Raw genomic sequence first — 22,078 nt, forward strand, 5'->3', positions numbered from 1 at the left:
AAAGAGAGGAGATCTGTCCCTACGATAGAACTCAGCTTAATCCCTACGATGTAACAGGGGACCTGATCCTGCGATCAGACCTGCTAAAGTCCTAAGCTAGTCTGTACGGAGACCTATAGATGTGGGGAAGGAATCCCTACAAGTACTAAGGACTGGGAGGAAAATGGGACACCTCCTAACAGAAATAGTAGCAGACAGACGAACAAACAAAATATATAGAACATAGAGGTCCGTAGACCAAGCAAACTAACAGAGTTAGATACAGAGCACAGGCTAGCTAGAAAGTAGTTATACAATGAAGTCCAGCAAAGCCAGAAGGGCGGAGCAGGATTAAATAGGCCAACAAGGTCATGTGACCAGCAAAGGAAAAAACCTAAGAGCAAGGTTCTAACAGTACCCCCCCTTCTAAGAGGATCCTCCGGATCCCCTAGGACCAGGCTTATCAGGAAATCTCCTGTGAAACGCTCTGATAAGTCTGGACGCGGAAACATCATCCGACCTCACCCAAGAGTTATCCTCGGGTCCGAAACCTTTCCAGGCCACAAGATACTGCAAACTACCTCTATACCGTCTAGAGTTAAGGATGCGAGAAATTTCATATTCCCCGTCCTCCACCACCGGAGGAACAGAGGCAGAGGCGTCACAATCCGATACAACCGCTTTTTTCAACAGAGAGACATGAAATACCGGATTAATTCTCCAGGAGGTAGGAACCTCCAACCTAACAGCAGATTGGTTGACAACCTGAAGCACCTTAAAGGGCCCTACAAACTTGGGACTCAATTTCTTAGAAGGAATCCTCAACCGCAGATTCCTAGAGGACAACCAAACCATGTCACCAACAGCGAACAAAACCTCCTGTCGTTTCCTATCAAAGTAGTCTTTAGATTTTCTGTTGGCCTCCTGAAGATTACCACGCACATCCGTCCAAACTCTCTCCAAATCACCGGAAAAATTCTCCTCCTCAGGCACGGCAGATCCCAACTTGGAGAACGACCCAAACGACGGATGTCTCCCAGAACAACAAAAAAAGGCGAACAACCAGCAGAAGAAGATGTATGGTTGTTAAGAGCAAATTCAGCAAGTGGCAGAAACTCAGACCACCCCTCTTGATTGTCTGCCACAAAACAACGCAAGAACTGCTCAACATCCTGGTTTTTCCTTTCTGTCTGGCCATTAGATTCAGGATGATATCCGGACGAGAACGACAAATGAACTCCCAACCTGTCACAAAAGGCACGCCAAAAACGAGCCACGAACTGAGGACCCCTATCAGAAACAATGTCAGTAGGAACGCCATGAAGTCTGACAATTTCCTTGACAAAGGCCTTAGCGAGAGTTTTAGCGCAGGGCAGTTTGACGAAGGGAACCAAGTGACACATCTTGCTAAAACGGTCCACGACCACCCAGATGACAGTAAAACCCTCAGAGGGGGGAAGGTCAGTTATAAAGTCCATAGCCAAATGTGTCCAAGGAGCACTGGGAACCTCCAAAGGACAAAGCAACCCCGCAGCAGGAGTATGTGAGGACTTAGATCTAGCACATATAGTACATTGACGCACCCACTTAATGACTTCCTTCTGCCATCCAGGCCACCAAAAACTGCGACCCACCAGTCTCTTGGTCTCAGAGATTCCGGGATGACCTGCCAACCGAGATTCGTGACACTCAACAAACAAATCTCTCCTAAAGGTCCCAGGCACAAACAACCTCCCATGAGGAGTGTTAGATGGGGCATTCTCCTGTGCTTTAAGAATCTCATCTTCCAAAACGGAGTCCAAAGCAGCTATCACAACACCTTCTTGTAAAATGTTCTCCTCTTTCTCAGCACCGACTATGGGAGAAAAACTGCGAGACAAGGCATCCGCCTTAACATTCTTAGTACCAGGGATGTAAGTAACGGAGAAATTAAACCGCGAGAAAAACAGTGCCCACCTAGCCTGACGGGCATTCAGGCGCTTGGCAGCATCAAGATATATCAGATTTTTATGATCCGTAAGAACCTGAACGGGAAATTCCGCACCTTCCAAGAAGTGGCGCCAGTGTTCAAATGCGAGTTTAATAGCCAATAATTCCCGATTACCAATATCGTAATTCAGTTCAGTCTCCGAAAAATTTTTTGAAAAAAAGGCACAGGGATGTAATCCATCCCCGTTATCCTGAGACAATACTGCGCCAACCCCCACAGAGGAAGCATCAACCTCAACCAAAAACGGCTTAGTCACATCAGGCTGCATAAGGATGGGAGCAGAGGTGAACCTCTCCTTGAGATACACAAAAGCTTCAATGGCCTCAGAAGACCACTGAACCGCATCAGCACCTTTCCTGGTGAGATCGGTCAGAGGTTTGACAATACTAGAAAAAATTTTTATGAATTTTCTGTAATAATTGGCGAAACCTAAAAACCTCTGTATCGATTTCAAACCAATAGGCCTAGGCCATTCCTGTACAGCTTGAACTTTAACCGGGTCCATCTCAAAACCTTCGCTGGAGATAATGTAACCCAAAAAACTAATTCTCTGTACAGCGAACTCACATTTCTCCAGCTTAGCAAAAAGCAAATTGTCCATTAATAGCTGCAATACCTCACGTACGCTCCGCCAATGAGACTCCATATCCGGCGAATAAATCAAAATGTCATCCAAATACACAACCACATTTTTGCCGATCAAAGGTCTAAGGATGTCATTAATAAGATTCTGAAAAAATGCAGGAGCATTAGTAAGACCAAAAGGCATAACCAGATTCTCAAAATGACCCACAGGAGTGTTAAAAGCAGTCTTCCATTCGTCACCCTCCTTCATGCGCAACAGATTGTATGCCCCCTTAAGGTCAATTTTAGAGAACCACTTGGCCCCCATTAACTGGTTAAACAGATCAGGAATCAATGGCAGTGGGTAAGGATTGCGTACAGTAATTTTGTTAATCTACGAAAATCCAGACAAGGACGTAAACCGCCGTCCTTTTTTTTTACAAAAAAAAATCCAACCGCCACAGGAGACTTAGAGGGCCTAATGTGACCGGCGGCCAAACTTGTCTGTATGTATTCCTCCAAAGCCTTCCTCTCAGGAATAGTAAGGTTAAATAAACGACTTTTAGGAAGAGTCGCTCCAGGGACAAATTCAATAGAACAATCATAGTCTCTATGGGGAGACAAAACCTGCGATTCCTTCTCAGAAAAAACTCTCCAAAAATCCTGAATAGGAACAGGTAATTCTCCCCTATCCAAAGCTGCAATACGCCCGTTACAACACTTGTCATAACATTTATGGCTCCAGGATTTAATTTCACTGGTAGACCAATCCAGTACAGGATTGTGAAATTTTAACCAGGGCAATCCCAATATTACTGGAGAAGGCAAGTTATTCAAAACTACCAAATCCAATTTCTCATGGTGAACACCATTAATAGTGAGAGGAAATTCACAGACCTTGAGAGTAATATTCTTCAAAGGGGAACCATCCACAGAAACCACAGCAATGGGGGATGATAAAGGTTCGGGTTTTAAATTGAGTCTTTCCAAGAATCCCCCATCAATTACATTCAGAGTAGACCCACAATCAACAAACACCCGAAATTCCATTAATTTTTCCTGAGCAATCGTGGAAGCAGCTAAAAATACACCCTTGGAATTTAAACAGGCAATACGGGCATGACTGACCATTTTTTTTTCTTTCTTCATACGAAGCTCACAGCCTTTAATCAAATGACCAGATTTTCCGCAATAGAAACACAAGCCTTCAGAAAATCTACGGTCTTTTTCTTGAGAGCGAGGTGCCACCGATCCAATCTCCATCGGTTCACCACTGTTAGTACACACATTCTCATAACCAGAAACTGACATAGCAGAGGATTTGCTCTCATTAACCCTTGCACGCAGTCTCCTATCCACCCGTATAGCTAATTGCATAGCCTGTTGCAAATCTTCAGGTGTAGGATAAGCAATTAGCAGGTCTTTAACCCTTTCATTGAGCCCAGCAAGAAATAGACTTTTCAGAGCAGAATCGTTCCACCCTGTTTGAGTAGACCAACGACGGAAATGAGTACAATATTTTTCCACATTACCTGATCCCTGTCTCAAACGTCTTAACTCAGTCTCAGCTGATGAGACACGGTCAGGATCATCATATAATAGTCCCAAAGCAGAAAAAAAACTATCCACTGATCTGAAGCATGTATCACTAGGTTGCAAAGAAAAGGCCCACTCCTGAGGCTCTTTGCGCAAAAGTGACATTATGAACCCTATGCGCTGGGATTCATCCCCAGAGGACTTGAGTCTCAAATGAAAATACAATAAGCAAGCATTTTTAAATGAAAAAAATTCTCGGTGTTCACCAAAAAATAAATCCGGCAAACATACCTTAGGCTCCAAGAAATGTGCTCCAGGACAGTTACTCACGTGCTGACGGAGCTCGGCCACCTCCAGAGAGAGTCCCTGCAGGTGTTTAGCCAAATCCTGAACCGACACCATGATGGAACAGAAAAATCTTTCCTTAGAGAATTTGCAGGCTGGACTTACTGTTATGTTCTGCTACCAGAGCTAAGGAAAGAGAGGAGATCTGTCCCTACGATAGAACTCAGCTTAATCCCTATGATGTAACAGGGGACCTGATCCTGCGATCAGACCTGCTAAAGTCCTAAGCTAGTCTGTACGGAGACCTATAGATGTGGGGAAGGAATCCCTACAAGTACTAAGGACTGGGAGGAAAATGGGACACCTCCTAACAGAAATAGTAGCAGACAGATGAACAAACAAAATATATAGAACATAGAGGTCCGTAGACCAAGCAAACTAACAGAGTTAGATACAGAGCACAGGCTAGCTAGAAAGTAGTTATACAATGAAGTCCAGCAAAGCCAGAAGGGCGGAGCAGGATTAAATAGGCCAACAAGGTCATGTGACCAGCAAAGGAAAAAACCTAAGAGCAAGGTTCTAACAAGAGCCAAGATGATTGTCTATAAAATGAAGGTAGTCTCACGTTTGAAGCAGTAGTGGATGGTGAGATATGGGACGTGAAAGTCAAAAGGCCAAAACATTATTACCCATTTGCTAGCCACTGGATACTGACAGCTTATTAAGACTTGGTAAAATAATTGATTCAAAATAACAAAATAAATACCAAAAGGGCGTAGGTCCCACTAGCTGGAGTGCTTACATTGACAGGTCAGTATAGCGTAAAGCGGTATTTCAAGTTTGGAAGTTATCCCCTATCTATGAGATGGTGATAACTTCCCAATTGTTGGTGTCCAACCGATAATACTCCTACCGATTCCGAGAACTGGAGCTCTGAAGCGTCCCATGTGAATGGAGCGGTGGTCAATCATGCCCACTGCCGTTCCTTTCATGTTAATAAGACTGCAAAAGACCAGCTTAATGGAGCACTCCGCTATCTCCAGCAGACCAATTAAGAATGGAGTGGAAATGCGCATGATCAACTACTCCTCCATTCACACAGGGCTCTTCAGAGAGACAGTTGGGGTCCCAGTGGTCGGATCCCTAATGATCTGAAAGTTATGTAGGGGACAACTACCAAACTTGAGAATACCCCTTTATATTTTATTCGTTACATGTTGAAAAGTTATTATCTTCAATTTGTATTTCGGGTCGCAAGACATGAACATTATCACTCACAGTAGTTAGGTTTGTTAATCACCTGTATACATTATTATAATGTGGGTCTCAATTTAATGAGGAGTAACAGCAGTTAGGCAGGCTGTAATTTCCACTGTTGCCTAGAAACACTGCGGGTTTATTAAAACATAAACACAAGTTCCAGATATCCCCTAAACATGTTTCACTGCTTTTGTGGCATCATCAGGGGATGGGACGATTGCGTAACTATCTCTGACTCGCCTCATATCTATAGCCTATGATTACGACATCATCATGACCATTACCATGACCATAATTATATTGATGGCAAAGTTACCAGTAACGCGGCTCTATTCTAAGCGACACCTCCTTAAACATGAACTGAAGGTATCAATTCATAGAATAAAAGCTAATACTAATTTTAGATGACCCAACAATCTACATAACATGAATTTTATCATATTCAGAATAAAATGAGCTCTTTATAACTCCAGAAAAGTTCAGGTGTGTGAAAAAGTGTAGTTTTATTGCCTAAGTATTGTTCTTTTACAATGTTAATAAGGAACGATTGAAGAAAGGAAGTCTTTTGACAAAGCTCTGCAAAGATTGAGTAGACTGAACACGCCTTCAAATGGTGTTCCAAATCGTAACATCGCCAATGGATTTTCTGCTAATGGTGGATCTCCAGAACATGGACCAGTCCCTGATGATGAAGAACCAAACCGCCCACTAACGGATGCTAAATTACTGCTGAAATTTAAGCTGACGGAGTCCCCACAACTTGGACAAACCATCAATTTGGCTTTATTGTCTGTTAATTTGCTCTCTGTTGCCAAGACATTAAAGCTTAGCTTTAGTGCACAATCCCTGAAGCACCGAGGGAAACCAGGTGTCCAGTTCTGGAAAGACTCCAAGTACATTGACCTCGGGCCTAAAGAAGGTAAAAAAAATCTATACTACCTATTCAACTAAAACAATCATGGATGGTATTAATCTCCTGGGTCTTTTATATATGATTACACTACATGTTAAGCACATTAAAGCCATAGTCAATGTAAGGTCATGCTCAACAAGTTTGTTATACTTGTGTATAAACCATTGTTCAAATGACAGATGTATACAACAGTATGCCATATATCATAGTTACATTTCTAGCTCACTGTGGGCTATCATGTGGATGTTTTAACCACAATGCAGGAGTACTTTAGCCCCCTGTACTAAACTAAAAAGCATGACTATGAGTGACATAGACAGAATGAATAATTGGGGAGAGGAAATGGAATACAGGGAGGAGAGACTGCAGATTGTGCCTACTCTCTTATTAAAGATGACCTACCATCTCCTTGGAAACTTCATAAAAATGAAAGGAGAACAAACTAAAAAACAATTCTCAAACAAATCGGATTACTAAAAGTAAGATATTTCCTGCTTAATTTGGTAATTGAAGTTCAGGTCCTCTAAAAGTCGGCAGAAGTGGGTCTCTCCACTATTTCACTAGATTGACAACTGTGTGAGACTTCCTGCCTCTGAGTTGGGAGATAACACTGTGTGGAGGAAGACTGTGTGCAGCTTGTGAACACATTCAGAAATCTGTGCTGCTGTGCATGCTGGATGTAATGATATACAAAGCAATGTAAGATAGAGTCCTGTTTATTATGAAGCATCAATTGGAGGAGAAGGAGTGTGTGGCTAGAAAATTAGCAATAGAAGTTAACCTTCTGATCATTATGGCTGCTGAGCACTGTGTGTATGTAGTGAGAGACTTACAGTAAACCTTTAGAAGCATCTATGTCCTCCTAATACTTTAACCCATTACAAGCCGCTGTCTTCTACTCTATTGGATTAACTCTTTAGAAAACACAGGGCCCAGTGGAATATTTAAAGTCCGATGGACCCCGGTGAAAAATTTGGACGAGGGCTTTCCCCTGCATGTTGGTCAGATGTATGGGCCCCTGTAGTGTTCTAATTCCTATAAAGATATACAAGTTGCCCCCTCTCCCCCATTATGTAGTAATGCCATCCTGGGCCCCTTCCAGGTATGTATGTTCCCCCATCCTGATATATGTCCCCTATCCTGGTATATGTTCCCATCCTGGTATATGTCTATCATCTGCTGGCACCGCTGTTGTTCAATGCATAGAAAAAAATAAATAAACGCTCCCCCGCCATTCTGTGCTGTCTTCTGAAACCAGCATCTGACTTCAGCGTCCAAGTGATGGCAGCACATGACGTCACTGCCATGCACCCCCCGTAACGTGCACGCTGACGTCAGCTGCTGGCTTCAGGTCGGCAGCGTGTATTGCGGCGCTTGGACCCGGCGAGTTTGTGTGCTGCAATACACTTCAGCTGGACATACATCCAACGATGCACATCCAGATGAAGTAGGGGCTGGCGTCGGCAGGCCCCTCATACTCACGAGCCCGGTCCCGGAGGCGACCTTGGACGTTCAGTGGGAGTCCAATATCAGGTACCACAAACAATCATCAGCACCTATCAGCAGCCGAATGTGAAAAGAGTGATAGAATGAAATAGCACCGTTCTGTCACACTGTTTTGTAGCCACTCTCTGGTATTATGTGCATTGTCCATATTCAAATGAATGAAGCTGTTCTGTACTACCCATGAGCGGCCACAAAGCCGTGTGATAGATAGGTAGTGTTCCACTCCATCGCACTGTTTACACCTATATGTTGCCGGAGCTGGTGGAAGTGATGTTGTCCTCCCTCACTCACACCAATCTAATATTTATGACTGTTATGGTAAATATTTATACATTGCTTATTATTCAGACAATTCATATATCTTTGATAATTTTGTGTTTTAATATTATCTTTATAAGTGGTATTCATAAAAGCGATAACACAGGGCATTATATACACTTTCCTCTGTTTTTTTCAAGTATAGTTAATTGGACAGAGCTAGTTTAGTTCGAGGACATCTGCATCAGTTTCCATAATTTAGTACGTTGTTATTTCCAATTAAAATACTTTCTGTATTAGGTAAGGCACGTAGCCATCTCCTTTCTTCTGGGGTGTAATAAAATACTTGTTGCTTGGGATCTGAGGGCAGACAAGAATTGTATACTCAGACACTGGCTGTGTGTTATTTTCTTTTCTCCGATGCATCGTATTTATTGATTTTATTTATTTAATTTGAACCAAAAATGGCAGATTTGGAGACAATTTGTTATCTCAATCTAAATTAACTCTTCTTGGAAGGGCTACCACGACCATGACCAATCCAAAAAATAGGTCTTCAATATTATCATAGTTCAGAATCAGAACCCCTAATGCTTCATATTCCCCATTTTCTCCTTGCCCATCCCAACCTGACCCTGAATGCAAGACAACAGGTATAAAGAAATACAAAAGAAGCATAATTAATAATTGGTGTCCATTCTCACCAAACCTACCCTCTAAGACCGGGGTGCAAGAATGTGCACAAAACCAGACGCATGCTCCAAAAGAAATGCCACGAGAGGTGGTGAGTTCTCCTTCAATAAACGTCTTCAAACAGGCTGGACAGACATCTGTCTGAGATGGTTTAGTGAATCCTTCATTGAGCATGGGTTGTGGACACGATGACCCCAGAGGTCCATTTCAACTCTAACATTCTATGATTCTATGAAATACTAATAATTTGTAATATGTCTGAAAGGATATTAATGCCTCGGTCTATACCTTCCGCAGAAAAATGGCTCCTCTTACAAATTCCATATTCACAGTATGGAAAGCACCTAGAAGATGACAACTTGATAAGAGTGGCTGCTGTAGGAGAACAGAATATTACCTGGGAGAAAGTTCTAGTGGCAAAAGACATCAACCTAGCAATGCCACAGATCATAATCAAAGTAAGAAATCTATATTAGGAATAGAATCTGTAGTGTGTTAACCTGTGCATGTGCCAGGTGTATACAACAGTATGTGTAGTAATGTCTATATCAGGGATGTCAAACTCAAAGACACAGAGGGACAAAATGAAAAACTTGGACAAAGTCACGGGCCAACCAGTATACAGTATAATGTGCCCCACAAAGTCCTCCATAAAGAATAATGGGCCACACATAGTCCTCAATACAGAGTAATTGCCCCACATAGTTCTCCATACAGAATGATGGGCCCCACATAGTCCTCCATACAGAATAATGGGCCCCACATAGTCCTCCATACAGTATAATGGGCCCCATATAGGCCTCCATACAGAATAATGGGCCCCACATAGTCCTCCATACAGTATAATGGGCCCCACATAGTCCTCCATACAGTATAATGGGCCCCACATAGTCCTTCATACAGATTAATGAGCCCCATATAGTCCACCATATACAGAATAATGGGCCCCACATAGTCCTCAATACAGAGTAATTGCCCCACATAGTTCTCCATACAGAATAATGGGCCCCGCATAGTCCTCCATACACTATAATGGCCCCACCTAGTCCTCCATACAGAATAATGGGCCCCACAGATGCCTCCATACAGAATAATGGGCCCCACAGAGGCCCCCATACAGAATAATGGGCCCCACATAGGCCTCCATACAGAATAATGGGCCCCTCATAGTCCTCCATACAGAATAATGGGCCCCACATAGTCCTTCATACAGATTAATGAGCCCCATATAGTCCACCATATACAGAATAATGGGCCCACATAGTCCTGAATACAGAGTAATTGCCCCACACTGTCCTCCATACAGAATAATGGGCCCCACATAGTCCTCAATACAGAGTAATTGCCCCCCATAGTCCTCCATACAGTATAATGGTCATCACATAGTCCTCCATACAGAATAATGGTCACCACATAGTCCTCCATACAGAATAATGGTCACCACATAGTCCTCCATACAGAATAATGGCCCCACATAGTCCTCAATACAGAGTAATTGCTCTATATAGTCCTCCATACAGAATAATGGGCCCCACATAGTCCTCCATACATAATAATGGGCCCCACATAGTCCTCAATATAGAGTAATTGCCCCACATAGTCCCCCATACAGAATAATGAGCCCCACATAGTCCTCCACACAGAATAATGGCCCCACATAGTCCTCCATACAGAATAATGTGCCCCGCATAGTCCCCCATACAGAATAATGGGCCCCACATAGTCCTCCAGACAGAATAATGGCCCCACATAGTCCTCCATACACAATAATGGGCCCCACATAGTCCTCAATACAGAGTAATTGCCCCACATAGTCCCCCATACAGAATAATGAGCCCCACATAGTCCTCCATACAGAATAATGGCCCCACATAGTCCTCCTTACAGAATAATGGGCCCCGCATAGTCCCCCATACAGAATAATGGGCCCCACATAGTCCTCCATACAGAATAATGGGCCCCACATAGTCCTCCAGACAGAATAATGGCCCCACATAGGCGTGGTGGTTCTGGTGTCGAGGGGCAAATAAAACCACCCTACGGGCCAGATTTAGCCCACGGGCCGGAGTTTGACATGTGTGGTCTATATGATACCATGATAATAAATCCATTCTGTGTAAAATATCTTGAAGAATCAATAAACCTATCAAATACAATTCATTTTCAGCACTGTAGCATTTTTCTATTACAGGCTGTTAACGATATAGCAGTAATATAAGAAAGTTAGTGGATACAGCTCATCCATCAAATATATGTATGTTCAATCTGGTTCCTGGGCAATCCACTCCACTGTGCATGGATAAGGCTTGTGAAGGATCAAGCAGCTTTGTTAGTAGTGATGAAAAAGCAAAATATCTTCATTATGACTTCATTAAAATACATGACGCATTTCGAGTCTGGCTGATCCATTGAAAAACCTTTTTCATCACTGCTAATGATATAGTTTGTCCTTCTATGGTTGAGCATGTGCAGATGTTTTCTGTAATAAGTGGGTTGTAGGTGCGGAGACCAGGGGAGGACACATAACCAACTGTGAATAGAGCTCATAACACTGCTCAGACAGTTCAGACAGCGTTGTTCTATGTAGCTACAGTATCTGCTTGTACTATCACCGAGATCGGAGAGTGAGCACTTATTCTGTGACGATGTGACTGCTGGCTTGTACTGCGCATGCCCCGGTCATACAGCGATATTCTGTATGGCTGGACAGTACAAGGCAGAAGTCACACACAATCATGGAAGAACTGTGCATTATTGTTTTTCGGCAATGGTGCGGGCAAATGTGCGGGCATTTAGCAACGCTGTCTTCCTCACACGGTCCAATTTTCTTTCTTAGCAGACAGCGTTGTTCTATTTTAAAAGTTTATTGTTTTTCCATGATTTATTACACAGAATAGATTTACTGTCATGGTTGCATTCAAGGCACGATCGGTCATTGTGTTCCCAAAGAACACAACGGCCAATCACGCCTTGTATGCAGCCCAACACCCACAACTGTTAAAGCTAAATCTGGTTGCGTTTTATCATTTTATCAGCGAAATCAGGTTCAAAAACTATTTGAAACTACAGCCATTCCCAAATGAACCAGGGTGAGGTCACACAACACGGATTTGTTGCATGGTTTTGCCATAATTTTTAGAATATGAAGCCATTACTTGAGGACATACACATGCAGTTTATGACACAGATTTGATGCCTTTTTTAGCCAAAAAGGTGTATAAAAAGTGAGAAAAAGTATAAGAAAGACTTACATTTCTCCTCCATTAAGCAATGTTTATGTGGATCAGACTCCAGAGTTTTGGGTGGGGTTATCAGCGCTGGAGTGGTGCTTCTAATCCAAGGTCCCTGACCGTAGTCTTATACTTTTCCACCGCCGTCGTCACCTTTTATCGGCGCCACTCCGGTCCCACGGCGCCATCTTGTGACCGCAGCTTCTGACTGGCTGGAAGTCTGAGGTCTCAATGCAAGTCTATGAGTGCCAGAACGTGGCTCTCATAGACTTGAACTGAAAAGTGACCTCGGGCTCACCTAGCAAACACTATGGCGATAAAAGGTGAAGACGGTGGGGGGTAAGTAAGTATAAGACTAAGTGCAAGGGTCTTAGATTAGCAGTACCATTCCAGCACTGCAATAAAAAATGCTGGAAAGGTGCTTTAAAGAAAATATTGTTGCAGATTCTGTGCCAAAATCCATGTGAGATACGACCATAATCCAGGTCCCATACATCAGAAACTCTCATCACAGATTTTTGGCACCACTGAAATCAGAGAAATGCTACCCATTTCCACAGATTTTGCAAGTTGAAACAGAGAATTAGTTTTGCTGAATGACAATGGTCGTGCATCAGAAATACCAGAATCAGCTTTTGTTTCTGGGGCAGAATTTACAGGTTGGATTTATCTAAACCGTGTGTACATTTGACTTGAAGAATTGCATACAACTAAATGTATGAATCCAGCCTTTTTGTAGGAGATTGCTATGATGCATTACTTAGTGCATTAATATTCTTTTAATCCAATCTGATATTCTGAAAAATCACATTTTTATAGTAAATTGTCTAAAACTAATTTGAAAGCCTAGAAAACCTGCTTGTCCTCTGGTGGTCTTGTATAATTGTATATTAAATTACAGTTCTGCACTAGAAAAAATGCCTTATTGTCAGACTTTTTGGATTTTTAACTGATTAATTGAAGGAATATCTTTGTATATTTAGCAAAGTAATAGTACAGGTGAACAATAATATGTTTAAGTGCACATATTTTATGTGCATGACTGGATACAATGCCTGTTAAGTTATAATGGATGGGCAGAGTATTACTATAACATTCCTTCTTCCATGTTCTGCAGCCTATGGGATCTGCAAGAGTAAGCCAACCATGCAGAGTACAACTCACATTCTCCAATCCACTTGCCGAAGATGTAAGCGACTGCCTGCTGGTGATTGAGGGTAGTGGACTTCTACAGAAGCAGATGAAAATACTGTAAGTGAACAAAGACTAAAGAAAAATGAATACTTATTTATTATTGCTGTTTCCCCACTTTTCTGGAATAATTTGCTCCTTTTTAGTGGCTTTAGTGTTTGCACCTTATTTTCTATATGTTTTGTGCTGCTTTTTAAGTTGTGTTTCTTTTTTAAGTCTTTTTTTATTTTTCCTCTTTAACTTTGTTTGTCTTTGATTTTTTTGCATTTGGAGGTATATCTCACTCCATTTTCTCCCCTAGAGTAAGTTTTATGGAGTTTTCAATTTGGCACATTTTTGTCACTTTTTTTAAAGGAATTGCGACTTTTGGTATTGAAAAATCACAAAATTCATACTGTGTGTGTGTTGCATTGAATGTGTGCATGTAACATGCAGTGTGTGTGTGTGTGTGTGTGTAGCATTGAATGTGTGTATGTAACATGCAGTGTGTGTATGTAACATGCAGTGTGTGTGGCATGGAATGTGTGTATGTAACATGCAGTGTGTGTGGCATGGAATGTGTGTATGTAACATGCAGTGTGTGTGTGTAGCATGGAATGTGTGTATGTAACATGCAGTGTGTGTGGCATGGAATGTGTGTATGTAACATGCAGTGTGTGTGGCATGGAATGTGTGTATGTAACATGCAGTGTGTGTGGCATGGAATGTGTGTATGTAACATGCAGTGTGTGTGGCATGGAATGTGTGTATGTAACATGCAGTGTGTGTGTGTGTGTGTGTGTGTGTGTGTGTGTGTGTGTGTAGCATGGAATGTGTGTATGTAACATGGAATGTGTGTATGTAACATGCAGTGTGTGTAGCATGGAATGTGTGTATGTAACATGCTGTGTGTAGCACCCACATTTAAAAATAATGGCAGTGCAAATGAGTATCTGTTAGTGTATACATGGCAACAGTCACCCAAAGAAAGATTTGTCGGGTTAAATGATTTATGCCTGAAAAAAAAATCATCTTTCTTGGCAGCACATTGACAGTGTAAACAGGTGATGAGCTGATAATAAAATGATATTGCTTGGGGTCAGAATGGTTGTTTTGTCCACATCTTTCTTCCTCCGTTTGTGTGAAGAGACTGGAAAATGAAATACTTGAATATAGTCGATCAGCGCTCATTTAACGGTCTGAAATTAAAATGAATAAATGTACCCTGAATGTTTCTGTGTGGGGGTGGAATGTATAAGCACTTGAGCCCCACTTTTAATTTTTTCCAGTGTCTATGTGTGTCTTAAACTGGCCCTGATACAAGAGTTGTATTGCTTTACGCAGATAAAAATGTAATAATCCAGGAAAGCCAAGCTAAGTTTAAATTCTTTTTAATGTCAAATGTCTTAACACCCCATACACCCCATACCTGGCAACCCCAAACAACATATCCATGGGCTCAGGTGACTTCATCGTCCCAACCTGGTCTCCCCAAATGTATCTATGGGCTCTCTTATGGTCAATGGAGCAGATCCATATCATTCCAGTCAAGGCCATATACTCTTAGGCTGGAATCATGTAGAATCCAAATCTGTGTCTCTTTGGTTAAAGGCATGCTTCAAAGCTGATGGTCTGAGAGAGTCTGACCTTTTTGAATCTCCTTGTAAAGTCTCTCTTTCAATTCTCTGTTCCAAATCTCTCTTCTACAGAGGCACATGTCCTTTTAAGTACACATCCACAGGTCAAGGGTTAGGGATGATATTATTCCACAGGGCTCAGGTCTCATTATTTGTGCATTATTCAATTTACATAGTTGGCAGGGGGCTCTTGTAAATAAGCTAGCTAGCTTAGTATATTATGCAATTAGCATAGTAACAGACATAATTGTTCACAGAACCAAGAGAAGACAACAATCAGGGTTATACAAATACTGGTCTGTCCTTCTTGACCAGCCATAAAGACACACATACATTCACAAGTCAACACAAACACAATAGGGTATTTCTCTTGACTTAACAAATCTAAACGTCTGGCTGAGTAAGATTAGAAGCGCTATCGTCACACTTAATAAACAATAGAAATAAGCAATCTGAAATTATTGGAGTTGACCTTCCATGTTATTCCATATTTGTATGTTACATATTGTAAGCGCTCGATAATAGAAAAGCCTTACTTTCCTATCTTTGTAGTGTAGACACCATGAAGGCGAATGAAAGATCGATCCTGGAGTTTGAGTTGGTTCCATACAAAATTGGCCTGAAACAGCTTCAAGTGAACTTCAGCAGCAACAAGTTCCAAGTTATCAAAGGCTACAGGACCATTGTAGTTAACAACTGATATCCCTCAACGTAAACTGGTGGGAGGATGGGACTCAGCTGGTATCACTGACATGTAGGTTTGACCAATCACTTGGAGAGTGAAAGTGGCAATGAAGACTGTGGGAGAGGTGCTATTGATCATCCCTCGATGCACTTATGGGGATGTTTAAATGGCACATGAGACAAAATTTGCACCAATTCCCTAATGTAGCACCAATGAATGAATGAAATGTCATCTGATACTTTTTATATCTAAATCCACTCGGATGGGATCATTCATGAACAAATGTTTAGATTTTTCTATCTTAATATAAAATAGACTGTATTTAGGGTTTAGTTGTCATGTTTTTACTGCATAGATGTAATAATTGTCATAATTAAATTTAAATTAGATAAATAAAAATATGTGTAATAAAAAAACATAACTGAAATATTTAATGTCTACATATGCACTCTACATTCACTGGTCATGGCTCAATAGAATCTGACACAGAAAAATGTAATTTGACAAGCTATTGCCCTGTGGTCTGGCTGTAATCACAAGTCCTCCCGGCGAGCACCTCTAACAATGTTATGATAATCTCCATAATTTGTTAAAATAAGGTGTCAGTATCTTAAGAAAGGTGGCTAGAAGAACTCCCGAAATCTTTACATCATGGGAACTTAAAGGGAACTTGTAATGTCGCAGACACTATTAACCTGCAGACATGGGGTTAATCTGCAGCTATCGGGAGGTATTGAATTTTATATTTTCATATTACATATAATTTTCTTGGACAGTTAAATGCAGCAGATTTTCTGCACAAAAAACGCAGTGGGAAAAAGTGCAGTATTTAAGCTATTTGGGAACATGGCCTAAGGGGATGTGTATGTGATGCCTCTTCTCGGAAGCCCTTTTCTTTACCCTGGGAGATGGGAGACTCGGAGTCGGGTCCTTAGATGGAGAGATGGGGTGCAGCCGTGGCCCGGACCCGCTCCGTGCTCAGGGCCGTCACAATTTAAAAAGGATGGTATGGGCTTATCCGGGTTGAGTGGCTGATTACGACTACGCCACCTGTGGCACCTGGTGAAGGCCACCAGCGCCGCTGCAGTCTGCTGAGGCATGGTGGTATGGCGGCCGTCGTTGTTACTACTCCCCACAGGCGGAGCAAGGCCTCAGGGCAGAGACACAGGACGGAGGGGGTAGTAGTCTAGAAAGTCTGTGTCGCGTGGTGTAGCGCAGAATAAAGAGTCCGGAGGCCATAGGGGTGAACTTCCAAGGCTTTACTCACATAAGAGATGGCAGAAGGAAGGCGACTCCCTGCTCCTCGCGGAGTTCTGCGGCCACCAGAGACGAAGGGATCCGACAACCTCCGAGTAAGTCCAGTGTTAAATCAGGACCCTGCACCAGAGTGTTCCTAGACTTCAGACCGGGTCCTTTCCTGTCTGTGTGCGTGTAGATAGGCCGGGACTCCCTCTGAACTCCTCTCAGAAAAAGGGCACGGGTGGCAGCTCCGCTCCTTCCGATACCCGGTGGGATCCTCAGGGCCTACTGGGCTTTCCCGACCAGGACATAGAGTAGCAAGGTCGGGTGTCGGGGGCTGATACCCCTCTTGCAGCCGGGCTCCCTCTGAATATATCAGGTGGGCAAAGACAGGTGGCGTATACTGCTCCGTCTGCATCCTCCCTGGGACCCATTTGCGGTGGAGCTACACTCTTAAGCTCCGGGCCTTCTTGGTCGTGGTCCTTGACCGGGTTGAGACATTCCTTGTCTGCAACCTGCCCCTCGTCCCAAGGCCGGGGTACGAGGGCTGTGCCTCCATCCGCTGCAGGTCCACACAGGATCCACTTTCAGGGTGGGAGATCACAGTAGATGACAGCCAGTAAACTTGACTAACAAGGACCAAGAACCAAGATGGCTTTTTATTAAATATGAATTTTACAGTGTCACTAAAATGTGAGTCCTCCACCCTCACCCACTAAATGGTTCCCCTAACTCTTGGTTCCCTAGTCTCCCTGTAACCAGGAGGGCAGCACCTAGTGCATTCTAGCCCCCTCTTGTGGAGAAGTGTGGTGTTGGATGTGAAGGAAGGGTCCTGACCATCGCACTGTTCTTACCTCAGAGGAGGAACACTACACTCCATTAAAGAAGTGCAGCATCCCTGTGGCGGTCGAACCCCCAGGGGCGCCACATTTACATTTAGATGCCAACGTCAACTTACCTATTGATTTTTTCAAGCAAAAGATGCTTCAGGAAAACACCAATGGTATTTTTCTTAACATTTTTTTAGGCGTCTCTTCTGTCCTTTCTTTTTTTTAGTTAGTTTCATAGTTTTTAAGGTTGAAGGTAGACATAAGTCCATTAAGTTCAATCTATAACCTAACATGTTGATCCAGAGGAAGGCAAAAAACCTATGAGGCAGATACTAATACTAAAATTTTCCCGACTTCACATACGTCAATCAAAATAGTTCCCTGGATCAACAATCAACATCCCAATACAGAACATAGTACCCATAACCTGTAATATTATATTTTTAAAAAAGACATCCGGGCCTTCATTGTACTTTTGCAGTGAATCAGCTGACGCGCCCCCGGGGCAATGGGGTACTCGGCAGCCGGGCCTCTATGGATGCCGGTGGGGGATATCACGGTGGCTGGCCCGGTCCGTGGCCCAGGGCGGTCACCCAAAAGGGGAATTATTTATAGGGGATTTGTAAAGTGTTCGTGACGCCACCTGTGGAGTGCGGCTAAAGGGGGCCGCCGCTGCGGAGCAGTCCTCTGAGGCAGATGGTAGGGCAGCTTGTGATGGAACGGCTACCTACAGGTGGAGCGGGCCTCAGGGCAGCGTGGGGTAATGGATGGTGGTACAGGGGAGAGACGGCCAGGGCGGTTCAGGAAGAGATGATGGACACTCACACGGGGGTTCGCTTCGGTACCTTTACTGGTGTAGATGCAGGTATGGTCCAGGGTACTCGGTAGGCAGGGTGCACGTCTGGACTCTCCCCAGTGAGAGGGTATAGGGCCTCCTGATCCGTTGCTTCTGCTTGCTAAGCTTCTGACCTGCCTGGAGCTAGGCCTGGCTTTATTACTGTCTCTCTTTCTCTCTTGCACCTGCTGACCTGGTGGTAGAGCCTTCTCTTGGAGATCACTCTCCCTGGACGCTGGGGCCTCCGTGACTCCTAGCCCTGGTACAGTAGTCAGCGTTGGTCGGCCTGGGGCTTGTAGTCCTCCTGGTATCCGGTGGTCCCTACTGGGTGTAAAGGACCCTGTAGGCGCGGACCCGGTGTAAGGTGTATATTTCGGGGTGAGCCTAGTACGCTCCTCTGCCCCCTCAACTCCTCTCTCCTTTCCTCCTTGCCGTCGGCCACACTCAGGGCCCTCACTACAGCAGCAGCAGACGAGCTGCGTCTTCGCTGCTCTCAGCGTCAGCACACTCTTCTCACTTCTCACTGAACTAACTTCTGACTGAACACTAAACTAACTGAGCTGCCTGGCTCCACCCTCCCTATATATATCCCTAACGGGCTCCCTCTGATGGTCTGAGGTGGTAGGGTGGAGGTGTGTGAATGTAATGAGGGCCTCTTGTGGAGAAGTCCATTCATGAACCCTACTGGGTTCTGTGGCACCTGTGCGTAGCAGGGCGCCACACAGCCATGACAACATCATGTGGCAGAGAGCTCCATAATCTCACTGCTCTTAGGTTGTGTGCCCACGATGCGTTTTTTAAGCGTTTCCGCAGCGGCAAGAACGCTGCAGAAACGCTTAAAAAATGCATAGTAGAAGGCCTGTCATGTTTCCCAATCATAATCCGCATGTGCTGTGCACATGCTGCGGAAATTTCCGCTGCGGATTATCATTGCGGAAAAAAACGCAGCACTACCAATTATTTTGCAGAAGTGCTGCGTTTTCGCCGCCATTGACTTGCATTAGAACGCGTGCATTCCGCTTCACTAGATAAGCACATGCGGAATACATGCGTTCAATGTGCGGATGTTACCCGTGTCTAGAGGAGAGGAGACTCTCCTCCGGACCTGGGTACCATAGAAGCTGTGAAAAAAAGAATAAAATAAAAAATAAATATATACTTACCTTCTGGCGCCCCCGGTGTGCTCGCCCTCCCTTGCCAGCAGATCGCGATGGACTGGTGGACCTGCGCTGACGTCATAGTCATGTGACGGGTCACGCGACGCTGACGTTGGCAGGTCCTTCAGTGTACCGAGATCTGCCGGCAGCCAGGACGGTGAAGCAAGACAGCGCGGGCCATCGGAAGGTAAGTATAGATTTATTTTTTACCATTCTTTCGGTCACAGTATATAAATCCATGCCGTTTGCATGGATTTATATAGGGTGACCAAGTTGACAAGCACTTTCCAAGTGATGCTAAAATTGCTTGGAAAGCGCTTGACAACCCGCATGCGGAAATGCATGTGAAGAACGCTTCACATCCGCATGCCTCTGGCAGGAAAACGCATGTACAATCCGCATGTACAATCCGGAGCATTTCAGCATCGTCGGCATATAGCCTTACAGTTAAGAATTCCCTTCTGTGATGAAGATTAAGCCTTCTGTCCTCTAGACAGAGAAGAATGTACTGTCCCTTCATATATTGGTACATTGTAATAAGATGATCCTTTTTGCAAACTGAATAACCCAAAGCTAACCTATCTTGATATTGCAATTCACTCATTCCCTTAATAACTTTGGTTGCTCTTCTCTGCACCCGATCTAGTTCAGTTATGTTCTCTTAGAATACTGTGTATAATTTTGGTCTCCAGTGTATAAGTGTGGCCGCACTAGTGACTTGTACAGAGGCAAAACTATGTTTTTTCCATGAACATCTCAGCCTCTTTTAATGCATCTCATAATTTTATTTGCTTTGGCATCAGCTGAGTTTAGTTTGCTGTGCACCCAGTGTTTTTCATTGACAGTTTTATTCAGTGTTTTACCATTTATAACATAATTATACATTTCATTTCCACTGTCTAAGTGCATGACCTTACACTTAACTACTTTAAACTTTCTCAGCCCAAGCCTCCAGCTAACATAAGTCCATCTGTAATATAAAATTGTCCTCCTCTGTGTTGATTACCCTGCAGAGTTTAGTATCACCTGCAAATATTGAAATTTTACTCTGTGTGGCCTCTACAAGGTCATTAATAAATATGTGAAAAAGCAGGCCCAATACTGACCCATGATGTACCCAATTGTTAACTGTGACCCAATCCGAGAGTGTTCCATTAATAACTACCCTTTTTTCCTATCACTGAACCAGTTGTTAACCCAGTTACACAGTTTCTCCTAGTCCCATTACTCTCATTTTATGTACCAAGTTAAACTTATTGGCCTATAAATTTCAGACTCAGATTTTGTCCACTTTTTTAATATTGCCTTAACATTTGCTATACGGCAGTCCTGCGGTAAAGATCCTGTCATTATGGACTTCTTGAATATTAGAAATAATGGTCTGTCTATTACAGTACTTAACTCCTCCATTACTCGGGGGTGTATGCCCTCTGGGCCCAACAGTTTGTCTATTGGGGTGTGTTTGAGGTGACGCCATACTTCCTGATGGGTTAAGCAATTGAGAATATCTGGTATTTCTGATCAAGTCATATGTCAGGGGATTTTCTTGTGTAAATACTGAAGAGAAAAAGGAGTTTAGTAGATTAGCCTTTCTCTCATACTCTTCCAACATTTCACTCAGAATATTTTTGAGGGGGCCAACACTATCATTTTTGAGGTTCTTACTGTTTATGTAGTTTAATAATATTTTTGTATTATTTTTACTTTCTTTGATAATGAGTCTCTCTGTCTCAATATTTGCTGCCTTGATTTGCTTTTTACACAAATCAAGGCAACCCAGGCAAGGAGGGCATTAATCAGAGAGGCCATTATCCCAATATCATAATTTTCTTTCAACAATATTAATTTTAATTCCTTCATCTTTATGTATTTCTTTGTACCTCCTCATTGTATGGAAGCATGGTCTGTTCTAACCCCCTCACACATGCCACCCCCACTTTAATTACTTATGCCCAGGTCACTATCTACACTATCTTTCCCTCCTGTACAGTAATTGCCCTCCCCCAGTCCCTAGTTTAAACACTCCTACAATCTTCTAGCCATTCTTTCCCCCAACACATCTGTACCCTCCCGATAGAGGTGCAGCCATCCCTAATGTACAGCCTATAGCCAACAGAGAAGTCGGCCCAGTTCTCCAGGAACCCAAAATGCTTTCTCATACACCAATTCCTGAGCAACTTATTCACCTCCCTAATCTTCCGTTGCCTCTCTGGCATGGCACATGGTATAGGTAGATTTCAGAAAATACTACCTTCGAGGTCCTTGTCTTAAGCTTTTAATCTAAATCATAAAAGTCTAATTCCCTGAAAAC

The 22,078-nt window shown here is 43.2% G+C and overlaps 1 protein-coding gene across 1 annotated transcript in view; it reads left to right on the plus strand.

The window, feature by feature from the left end:
* Window positions 1-16,084, plus strand: part of TGM5 (transglutaminase 5) — a 62,442-nt gene extending 46,358 nt beyond the window's left edge. The window contains exons 10-13 of the mRNA XM_073683871.1: window positions 6,156-6,533; window positions 9,282-9,442; window positions 13,332-13,465; window positions 15,574-16,084. Of these exons, the coding sequence (XP_073539972.1) occupies window positions 6,156-6,533; window positions 9,282-9,442; window positions 13,332-13,465; window positions 15,574-15,721 (821 nt within the window). The 3' untranslated portion in view covers window positions 15,722-16,084. The remainder of the gene's footprint in view (window positions 1-6,155; window positions 6,534-9,281; window positions 9,443-13,331; window positions 13,466-15,573) is intronic.
* The last annotated feature ends 5,994 nt before the right edge of the window (window positions 16,085-22,078 follow it).

This window comes from Phyllobates terribilis, unplaced genomic scaffold (assembly GCF_046119375.1).
Source record: "Phyllobates terribilis strain yellow unplaced genomic scaffold, ASM4611937v1 Scaffold_5__5_contigs__length_657084704, whole genome shotgun sequence".
Classification (NCBI taxonomy): Eukaryota; Metazoa; Chordata; class Amphibia; order Anura; family Dendrobatidae; genus Phyllobates; species Phyllobates terribilis.